At 47.1% G+C, this 11,137-nt stretch overlaps 1 protein-coding gene across 4 annotated transcripts; it reads left to right on the plus strand.

Annotated features, from left to right (window-relative positions):
* Window positions 1–70: 70 nt before the first annotated feature.
* On the plus strand, window positions 71–4,850 carry DKKL1 (dickkopf like acrosomal protein 1). 4 transcript variants are annotated; one of them, XM_061136272.1, is made up of 5 exons: window positions 71–127; window positions 704–878; window positions 1,281–1,421; window positions 1,550–1,591; window positions 4,395–4,850. In XM_061136272.1, the coding sequence occupies exons 1-5, from the start codon at window positions 99–101 to the stop codon at window positions 4,704–4,706; spliced, it is 699 nt and encodes a 232-aa protein (XP_060992255.1). In that variant the 5' UTR covers window positions 71–98; the 3' UTR covers window positions 4,707–4,850. The 4 variants fall into 4 exon arrangements, with proteins under 4 accessions (XP_060992255.1, XP_060992232.1, XP_060992240.1 ...); XM_061136249.1 differs by having other exon boundaries at window positions 1,550–1,642; window positions 4,395–4,848; XM_061136257.1 differs by lacking the exon at window positions 71–127 and adding an exon at window positions 301–459 and having other exon boundaries at window positions 1,550–1,642; window positions 4,395–4,844.
* The last annotated feature ends 6,287 nt before the right edge of the window (window positions 4,851–11,137 follow it).

Raw genomic sequence — 11,137 nt, forward strand, 5'->3', positions numbered from 1 at the left:
AGAGGCGTGGCCTAAGTGTGGGGGCGTGGCTCTAAGTCAGGGGCGGGGCCACCTTCGACTGGAGCGAGACTCCACCACGGTGGCCAGGACCAAAGAATATGGGCCAAACTGAGTCTCCAGGGCCGAGGTCAGTCGACAGGGGCGCGGTCTGACTATGGGGGTGTGAATTTGAAATCAGTGCCCGGCTCTGGCTTAAGGGGCGTGGCTCCTACCTCGGGTGAGACTGCCCAATAGCGGGCCGGCCTCAGGGGTGAGGTAAGCAGATGGGGCGTGGTCAGACAATAGGGGCGGGTCCAGGGCTCGTGGAGCACCTCCAACGCTCCAGTAGCCGACCTGGGCTCGAGAACAGAACTGTTTGGATTTAACAGTCCGTGGACGGCGGGAGTCTTGAGTCCGGTGACCGGGCTGTGGTCTAGTATAAAGGCGGGGCCCAGAAGAAGGGGCGGGGCGTGGGAGAAGGTGAGGAGGAATGAGATCTGGATACGAATGTGGGAGAAGGAAAGAAACGAGATCCGTTGTGTGAGACCGAGCCCTGAAGAGCAGGGTCTGGGGGGAGGGGAGGGGCCGGACTGGACGGGGGATGTTGGAGTAGAAGGTAAGGGGAGGGGGGCAAATGGACGGAGTCTGAGGAGTTTCCGGACCAGGGGTCGGGAAGTGTCCTTGTCTCGGGAAGGGGGAGCTCTGATCCCTGTCCTCGCCGCAGCCTCCCGGCCCGCCCCGTCATGTGGCACCAGCTATTCCCGTTGCTGCTGCTCTCCTCTGCCTCGGTGCCCCCCTCCACTGCAGCCCCGATCCGCGATGGTGACGTCCAGGAGAGCTCCTCAGGTTTTCTAGGTCTTCAGAGTCTACTTCAAGGCTTCACACGGCTTTTCCTGAAGGTAAGCGGTGGCCTGGGTTGGGGGAAAGAAGAGAGAAGAGGAACAAGGCTGACAGATGGTGACTGAGGGATGGAAAGAGTTCAGAGAAGAAAGAGTGGGAGAGGGGTCGTGGCCAGGATGAAAGATTGACAAGGAAAGGAGTCAAGGGGCAGAAAGATGGATGGAAAGACCGAGAGATAGGAAGAGAGGGAGGGAGACAGGAGGAGAGGGCAATAGGGGCAGAGAGACAGAAGACAGATGAGGGGCAGAAATAGGAAGGTGATGGGACATATGGGGGCAGGAGGTGACCGAGTTAGGCCCTCAGGGTCAGAGGATGGAGAGAGAAGGGGGACCCTAACAAGACTCCAGGTGTCCTGGGGAGTCTGGAGGTTCCACAGCTCACTGATTCCTCCTCTGGCCCAGGATGATCTGCTGCGGGGCATGGACAGCTTCTTCTCTGCCCCTATGGACTTCCGGGGCCTTCCTAGGAACTACCACCAAGAAGAGAACCAGGAGCGCAGGCTGGGAAACAACACTCTCTCCAGCCACCTCCAGATTGACAAGGTGCCTATGCCAGGATGTCCCTCCTGGAGTATCCCCACGATCCCTCATGTTGCAGTATCTGGTGGGGGTGTGGGGAGAGCAAAGAAGGAAGGCAGTTTTGTTCTTACTCTCTCCTCCTGTCCTCACAGGTGACCGACAACAAGACAGGAGAGGTGGTGATCTCTGAAAAGGTGGTGGCATCCATTGAGCCAGGAGAGGGGAGTTTGGAGGGTGACTGGAAGGTTAGGACACACCCCTGGCAAAGTGTCCAAGCCCATTTTCTGTAGTTTAGCAAGAAATGATAGGTTAATGAATTGACTCTCCCACTCCCTCTGTGCTGGACTTCCTCTCTCTGGGCCTCAGTTTTGTCATCTGTCAAAAGGGACTAACCAGCTTTCAGAAATGAGGTTTACAACCTCAGAGATACATCCTCTCTTACTTTAAACCCCAGAGGATTTTGTAAACCAAAGAAAGTGCATTTTTCCCCAAATAAGATTTACCCTCATAAACCTCAAAGAGTGTTTTGATCTCAAAGTACTCAAACTTCTAAGTATTTTTTAATCTGTCCCAAAGAGCTTGGTAAATCTCTTCCTTGTAAACGTCAGAATGTGATTTTTTAAATAATTCCTAAGTACTTTATGAACCCCCAATCCTTTGTGCATCTCACCTTCGTAAACCTCTAAGGGCAATTCTGATCACAAAGTGCTTTTTTTTAATCCTAAAAAGGTTTTAGACCCCTCAAGTGCTTGGTATACCCACACGGTTCTCCCCCACACACACTCCCAGTTTTTTATTTTAAAAATTTCAAATCTACAGAAAAGTTAAAAAAAAAAAGTACAATAAATCCGTATCCCATCTCCCACAGAGCAGGGTTTCTCAACAGCATCACTGTTGGTATTTGGGGCCATGTAATTTTTTTGTTGTGGGGGCTGTCCTGTGCGCTATATAATGTTTAACAGAATCCTTGCCTCTACCGCTGGACGGAAGAGGCACCCACACGCCCTCCAGCTGTGACACCCAAAAATATCTCCTCGACCTGATTCACTACCTGTATAACATTTTACCAGATGGACTCTTTTTTACCTTTTTATTTTTGAACCACACGACAGTAAATGATTGACATCACGACACTTCACCCCTAAATCCTTCAGCAGATAACTCCTAGGAATAACACATTCACCTCCATGACAATAGTTCCATTTTTACACCCAAGAAATGTAACATTGATATCCATTATCTCAGGGCTTCCCAGGTGGCTCAGTGGTAAAGAATCCATCTGCTAATGCAGGAGATGCAAGAGATTCTGGTTCAATCCCTGGGTCAGGAAGAACCCTTGAAGGAGGAAATGGAAACCCACTCCAGAATTCTTGCCTGGGAAATCCCATGGACAGAGGAGCCTGGCAGACTATAGTAGATGGGGTCACAAAGAGTCAGACACGAGTGATTGACCCCATACACACATACACACACACACACACAGAGCAATTATCTCCATATTTGTTTTCTAGGGCTGCCGTAACAGTCTCACAGATGGGGTGGCTTCAGCAACAGACATGTATTTCTCATAGTTCTGGAGGCTAGGTGTCCAAGATCAAGGTGTCAGCAAGGTTGATTCCTACTGAGGGCTGTGAGAGAGACCCTGCTCCGTGCCTCTGCCCTAGCTTCTGGTGGTTTACTGACAGTTACTTAGTGTTCTTGGTGTGTAGATGCATCAATCCCAGCTGTCTTTATCTTCACATGGGGCTCTCTGTGCATTTCTAGGTCCAAATTTCCCGTTTTCATAAGAAACTGGTCGTGTTAGATTAGAGCCCACTCTAATGACCTCATCTTACCTAATGAAAGGCACAGTGAGGCAAAGAGGTCACATTCTGAGCTACTAGGGCAACCTCTTTGGCACCACGGGCGAGTTTCATGGAAGACAGTTTTTCCAGAGACCGGGGTGCAGGTGGTTTGGGAGAAGATTCAAGCACATTTATTGTACACTTTATTTCTACTATTCTTACTTCAGTTCCACCTCAGATCATCAAGCATGAGATGTCAGAGGTTAAGGACCCCTGTACTAGGGTCCTAATGGACCTTAACACATGAATTGGAGAGCAGGGGGGAGACAATTCAATATGTAACCATCTCCTGTAAGGCTTTCCAAACCTGAAGTGAATGAAACACAGACTCTGATTCAGTAGGTGGTTGGCGTGGGACTGCTCATTTGCATACCTCGCAGGCTCCCAAGTGATGCTGAGGCTGTGGGTCCACAGCCTTCAATTTGAGTCACAAGGACCAAACAGACACTGAAATGTCCCTGCTGGACTGAAAGCTGTCCACAAGAGCTTGATTTTTGATCCAGGATTCAATCAATTTTGATCCAGGATCACCTGTTGCAACCATGGTCATGATTCATTAATCCCAAAGAGCTTTGTATAGTTCAGATTACTTTCTAAACCTCAGGGGATGCTTAATCTGGAAGTGCTTTTGAAACCACCAAAGTGTGTTTTCAAGCCCAGAGTATATTATAAACGTCAGAGTATTTTTAATTCTAAAACTCAAGTCCTTTGTAAATAAGGCAAAGTGAGCTTTACTGGACTTGCCCAAAAGTTTGGGTTTGCCCATAAGCTTGTATGAAAAGGGCTTTCCTGGTGGTTCAGACAGTATAGAATCTGCCTGCAATGCGCAAGAGACCTGGGTTTGATCCTCAGGCAGGGGTGGGGGGGTGAGGAGAGATCCCCCGGAGAAGGGAGTGACAACCCACTCCAGTATTCTTGCCTGGGAAATCCCATGGACAGAAGAGCCTGGTGAGCTACAGTCCATGGGGTCCCAAAGAGTAGGACACAACTGAGTGATTAACACACTTCTGTGGAGCAATTCAAATGAACTTTTTGGTCAACTCTGTAATTCCCAAAGTATTCCATAGGTGGCAGAGTGGGTTGAGTATGCCAGGGGGCATACTGAGGCTGACCCTTGGAGTTTGAGAGGGTCTCCTTGTCCCCCCTTCACCAGGTTCCTAAGATAGAGGAGAAAGAGGCCCTGGCGCCTGTCCCGAAGGCCGTGGACAGCTTCCACCCGGAACCCCATCCCCGAGTGGCCTTCTGGATCATGAAGCTGCCACGGCGGAGGTCCCACCAGGATACCCAGGAGGGCGGCCACTGGCTCAGTGAGAAGCGACACCGTCTACAGGCCATCCGGGATGGGCTCCGAGAGGGGACCCGCGAGGACGGACTCGAAGAGGGCACCCAGAGCGCCTCTCACTCCAAGCTGCCTGCCCGCAAGACCCACTTCCTGTATATCCTCAGGCCATCCCAGCAGTTGTAAGGGTGGGGCCCGGGGGAACACCTGCATGTACCCTCCACCAGACCCCAAGCACCATATAGAAATTAAACCTTTTTTCCAGCAGCACTGTCTCCTTTTGGGATCCGTCCCCAGGCCTCAGTCAACCAAGCCTAGCTTTGAGCATGACCGCTGGCTGAGCTGTGACTTCTTGCCCGAGTCTCCAGGTTGTTTCCTCATTCGGACGCCATCTGTCTTCCGGCTGAGCAACTCTGTCCTCTCCTCTGTCACCTCTCTCCCACCTGTACCTTCGGCTTCCATCTCTGTTACCGCCTGCTCTGCTTGCCCTCAGGCTCCCAACTCTCACTCCAGTCCTTTCTGACCACTCTGCATTAGCTTCCTGTCACTGCCACGCAAACCTAGCGACTTAGTGCAAATGTATCCTCTCACTAATCCATAGTTCAGAAATCCAGGATTGGCTGGGCTGGTCCTCTGTGCAGGTCTCACAAAGGCAACACCAAGGTGTTAGCCAGCAGGGTTCTTACCTGAGGCCCCAGGATGCCTCTGTTTCCGAGATCATTCAGGTTGTTGGCACAATCAAGTCCCTTGAAGGTTCAACTGAGGTCCCTACTTCCCTGTTGGCTGTCTTCTGGGGCCACCCACTCTTAGCTCCTGGAGGTGTCTCTCCAGTTCTTGTATGTGGATCCCACACCTCAAATCTCACAAAAATACACAAAAATTTTCTCTGAATTTCCCTTCTGCCCCATCTCCCCTATGCCTTCCTCCTCCCCTTCTAGCAGGAGAGAGTTCTCTGCCTTGAAGGACTCACAGGATTGGATTAGGCCCTCCTGGATAACATATGAGACAGGTTCCAGGAATTAGAGGGGGGCCATCTTTCGGGGAGGGGGCTTCCCTGGCGGCTCAGCTGGTACAGAATCTGCCTGCAGGAGATCCTGGTTCGATTCCTGGGTCTGAAAGATCCCCTGGAGAAGGGATAGGCTAACCACTCTAGTATTCTTGGGCTTCCCTGGTGGCTTAAACGGTAAAGAATCCACCTGCAATGTGGGAGACCTAGGTTCGATCCCTGGGTTGGGAAGATCCCCTGGAGAAGGGCATGACAACCCACTTCAGTATTCTTGCCTGGAGAATCCCCGTGGACAGAGGAGCCTAGCAGGCTACAGTCCATGGGGTCGAAAAGGGTTGGACACAACTGAGCGACTAGGCGCAGCACGGCATCTTTGGGGGAAGCCATTATTCTGCCCACTGCATGTCCAGACCATCACCTCCAGCCCCCAACTATGCATGTGCATTTCCACCTCACATCCACACCACTTGTTTCCACTCTCATCTTTTTTTTTTCCTGGCCATGCCACACAGTGTTGGATCTTGGTTCCCAGACTAGAGATCAAACCCATGTGCCCCGCATTGGAAGTGCACAGTCTTAACCTCCAGACCACCAGAGAAGTCTTCCTCATTTTTATCTTCTCCTTCCCTCTCAAATCACATGCTGACTCCATCCTGACTCACTCCATTTCTCTTTCCCTTTGTCCCTCTGTCTGTCCCTCCATGCCTGTCACTTCAGACTCCATCTCTGAGAGCCAGGCCTGCTGCCTTAGCCACCTGGAAACTCACAGCCCCTGTCTTGGGCGCCCTGTCCACTTTGCCCACTTCCTCCAAATCCTCAGAGCAACTCCTATTCCCTTCAGAACACCTCCCTCAAGACACACCATTGAGAAGGCACATCTGGGTCTTTAGGTGCTTGGTCCTGCAGAGGAGGCGGACACAACGTGTATTTTCCCCCCTCAAAGCCCAGGTTCCAGGAGGAATCACCCTGCACAGAGACTCAGCACATTCAGGAAACTAGCAATGTATGGGTGCAAATAAAAGAGAACTTTCTTTGGGGGGAAAAAATAGATTTTTTTTTTATTATCCCAAATAAGCATCAATGTGTCTTCATGGAGAATATCAAAACCTGATTGGCCGTTCCATACCTTCTCTCCCCAACCCACCCCCAGTCCCATTCACTTTCCCGCCATTGACAACTATTTGTGTTTAATGTGTACTTCTAGTAAGTGTATTTTTGGTATATTAGTCAGCTAGGACTGCCCTAAGAAAATACCACAGATTTGGGTGACTTAAACAAGAGACATTTACAGATCTGGGGCTGGAAGTCTGAGATCAAGGTGTTGACAGGTATCATGTCTTCTAAGGCCTCCCTCCCTGACTTGTAGGCAGCCATCTGTGTATCTTCATGTGGTTTTCTCTCATGCACGCACACATCTGTGTCCAAATTCCCTCCTCTTATAAGGACATCAGTCATATCAGATTAGGGCCCACCCTAGAGAACTCCTCTCTTTTTTAAAAAGAAAAATATTTATTTCTTTGGTTTTGAGGGGTCTTAGTTGTGGCATGTGGGATCTTTAGCTGTGGCATCTGGGATCTAGTTTTCTGGCCAGGGATCGAACCCCAGCACCCCCTGCATTGGGAGCACATAGTCTTGACCACTGGACCACCAGGAGGTCCTGAGAACTCATCTTAATAATTCTTTTTTTTTGGTTTTTTTTCTAATGTGGACCATTTTTAAAGTCTTCATTGGGTTTGTTACAACACTGCTTCTGTTTTAAGCATTGATTTTTTCAGTTGTGAGGCATATGGGATCTTAGCTCCTCGAACAGGGATCGAACTCCATCTCCTGCACTATATGACAAATTCTTAACCACTGGACCTCCTGGACCTCCAGGGAAGTCCCATCATCTTAATTATCTCTTTAAAGCTCTTTTCTCCAAATATGATAGAATTCTGAGGTACCAGTGGTAAGGGCTTCAACATATGAAATTTCGGGGGACACATTTCAGCTCCTAACAGTAAGTAGTCTTATTTAATATGATAATTCCTTTTGATGCATGTATCTTTGATTTTCATTGGAAAAGACCCTGATGATGGGAAAGATTGAGGATAGGAAGAGAAGGGGGCAACGGAGGATGAGAGAGTTGGATGGCATCACCGACTCAATGGACTTGAGTCTGAGCAAACTCTGGGAGGTAGTGAAGGACAGGGAAGCCTAGTGTGCTGCAGTCCATGGAGTTACAAAGAGTTGGACATGACTGAGCCACTGAACAACAAAAATTTTTAATTTACATTGGTGGTATTACATACGTCATTCCGATGGGACTTTTTTCTTTTCAGTACCATCTTTATTTATTTTCTTGGTCGAATTGTGGAACATGTGGGATCTTAGTTCCCCAGAGAATGAACCCACATCCCCTGCAGTGGAAGCATGGAGTCTTAACCACTGGACTGCCAGGGAAGTCCCTCAGCACCATCCTTAAGATGCCTCCATATTGCACTGGTACATCCAAAATCCACCCAATCCGTTGAATAAGATTCCATGGTCAACCTCGCCACCCTCTCAGTGATCCACACCTGAGTTGCCTCTGATTTCCCACCATTACAAATAATGCTACAATAAACACTGGTCGAGATCTTCCTGGGGCTTCCTAGGTGGCGCAATGTTGAAAGAATCCACCTGCTAATGCAGGAGGTGGAAGAGACACAGGCTAGAGCATTGGATTGGGAAGATCCCCTGGAGAAGGAAATGGCAACCCTCTCCAGTATTTCTTGCCTGGAAAATTCCATGAACAGAGGAACCTGGCGGGCTACAGTCCATGGGGTCGCAAAGAGCCAGATGTGACTAATTGCAGCACAGAAGCAGCAGCAAACACTAGTATATAAGCCCCTTTGTGGTCCAGAAGAAGGACAGGATGGGGGGCTCTAATAAACAAAAGAATTGCTGGGTTGTAGGGGATATATCTACCTATTTTGATTAGGTAGAATGTTCTGACAAGTCTGGTCCTTCTAGCAGTCCACACATGCATGCTAAGTTGCTCAGCTGTGTCCAACTCTGCGACCCCAGGGACTGTAGCCCTCCAGGTTCCTCTCTCCCTGGGATTTCCCAGGCAAGAATACAAGAGTGGGTTGCCATTTCCTGCTCCAGGGAATCTTTCAGACCCAGGGATCAAACCCACATCTTTTAAGTCTCATTCATTGGCAGATGGGTTCTTTACCACTAGGGCCACCTGGGAAGCCCCCAGTCCCTAAGGATTCCATAAACTTTAACCACATCTGGCATCTGGGGAAATAGATGCTTGTCTGCAGAACAGCTGAAGTATGCATCCACATGTGATCCAGATACTAACATTACGACACAGGTTTTACAGTAACTATGATGAATAAGTTCAAAAAATAGATGAAAAGATGGAGAATTTCATCAGAAAACTAGAATCTAAAAGAGAGAGGAAAATAGAATAAAAGAAAGGGGAGAGGGAGATGGAATCCAATGTATATTTTAGAACTTATAAATTACAAAGTCAGTAGATGAGTTTCACAGCAGATGAGACACAGTGGGAAACAGATCAGGAGACAATATCTAGACTGGGGACTTCCCTGGTGGTACAGTAGAAGTCCACACTTTCAGTAGAAGACTTCACACTGTGAGTGCAGGGGGCAAAAGTTCAATCCCTGGTTAGGGGATGAAGATCCCACATGCTGTGCAGCCAAAAATAATAAACTAAAAAAAAAAAAATCTAGATGAATCACACTGAATAAGGAGAGAAAATACAGGGCATTTCCTGGTGATCTGGTGGTTAGGATTCAGCGCTTTCACTGCTGTGGATCTGGGTTCCATCCCTGGTCAGAGAACTAAGATATCCCACAAGCCAGAAGGCACAGCAAAAAAAAAAGAAACAACTTACATCTAGCTTTTAGGCAAATAGAGAAGGGCAGAGACCATTTTTGTATCTGTTTCTTGACTTGTCTTCGGCTCAAAACGATCCTTATGTCATAGTGGGATATTTTGGGGGTGGTATATTCTGCTACCCTTCATTGTATATAATATTAACATACAAAAATCAATTATATCCCTAAACATTATGAACAAAAAGATTTTTATTGAAATTTTAAAAATATGATTTGAATCATCATAAAAAGCAAAATACTAAGAATAAACCTAACAAAAGATTTGCTAGATCTCTAAACAGGAAACTATGATACATTACTGAGAGTAATTGAAGAAAACCTAAATAAATAATTCGTAGTAATAGTATTCATGGCTTCCCTGGTGGCTCAGTGGTAAAGAATCAGCCTACCAATGCAGGAGACAAGGGTTCAATCCCTGGTTTGGGAAGATCCCATGAGCTGCAGAGCAATTAAGCCTGTGCACCACAACTATTGAGTCTGTGCTCTAGCGCCCAGGAACTGCAACTACTGAAGCCTGTGCACCTAGAGCCTATACTCCACAACAAGAGAGCCACTGCGATGAGAAGCCCTAGCACTTTGAATAGAGATTAGCCCCCACTTATCCCAACTGAAGAAAAGCCCATGCAGCAACAAAGATCCAGCAGAGGAATAAATAATTAAATAAAATTGTAAAACAGTATTCGTAATTGCCAAAAAGCAGAAACAACCAATGTCCACTGAGAGTAAAATGATTCAATCGTGGCACATTCATAGAATGAACGGAATATTATACGACAGTGAAATGAATGACCTACTGCCATAGGATGGATTTTATAAAGATAATGTTGAGCAAAAGAGGCCATAATTAAGGGTGGTCAGCTTTGGAGGGGCAATAATTAGGAGGAAGTGTGAGGACTTCTGGGCTGCAGGCAATATTCTCTTTTTTAATATGGGTGGTTTCATTACTGTATGACTCTATTAAAAGCTTAATTGACCCATAACTTAGAATTTAGCACTTTATGTATGTTACAACTATACTATAAAACAGTTTTTAAAATTATTTTAGGTTTTACAAAATTATCTTCCTCAAAAAAAAGGGGAAATAAACAAGAACTACTGAAGGAATAAAATGAAAAATAACAAAAAAGAAAAAAATGAAATAATGAAATCATACTAATAAAGTCAGTGGGGTCCACCACTTGTCAGCCAGTGCTAAGAAAACACTAGGCAAGCATTCTTATTGAACTCTTATAAGACTCCATAAGGTGGATATTGTTTGTTCCCATTTTAGGGAAGAAAGGGAGGCTCAGGAAGTGGAATCACTTGCCAAAGTCACACAGCATTAGGTTTTCTGATTTCAAGTCTCACGCATTTAACCAATCACCACATCACTTGTTAAATAGGTTCTTTCCCAAGTGTTATAACAAGTCAACACCTAATAGCCAAAATAATAACTATCACCCAACAAGAATTACTACTTCAAGCCCTCAAGGTACCTAAAAAGCAATTATCTCCATTTTGAGGTGAGAAACCTGAGGCTCAGAGAGAGGGTAAGCCTTTGTGCCAAGGTTACAGGTAGGAAGTGATGGAGTCAAAATTCAAACCCAAGAATGTCTGACTCCAGCCTTATCATCACTCTACACAGTCCAACAGTTTTGAGGCATGGATTCTGTCCCTTCATTCATTCAACCAAAAATGTTTGAGAACCCACTCTGGGCCAAGAATATTCTAGTTCCCAACAG

Source organism: Dama dama, chromosome 4, assembly GCF_033118175.1.
Source record: "Dama dama isolate Ldn47 chromosome 4, ASM3311817v1, whole genome shotgun sequence".
NCBI lineage: Eukaryota > Metazoa > Chordata > Mammalia > Artiodactyla > Cervidae > Dama > Dama dama.

Excerpts from the sequence above, each read along its gene's own strand:
- DKKL1 (XM_061136249.1), top strand. The coding sequence starts at position 99 with ATGGGCCAAACTGAGTCTCCAGGGCCGAG. Across the intron at positions 128-703 it reads ACTGAGTCTCCAGGGCCGAG|CCTCCCGGCCCGCCCCGTCA; the intron begins GTCAGTCGACAG and ends TCCTCGCCGCAG. Across the intron at positions 1,422-1,549 it reads GCCACCTCCAGATTGACAAG|GTGACCGACAACAAGACAGG; the intron begins GTGCCTATGCCA and ends CTGTCCTCACAG.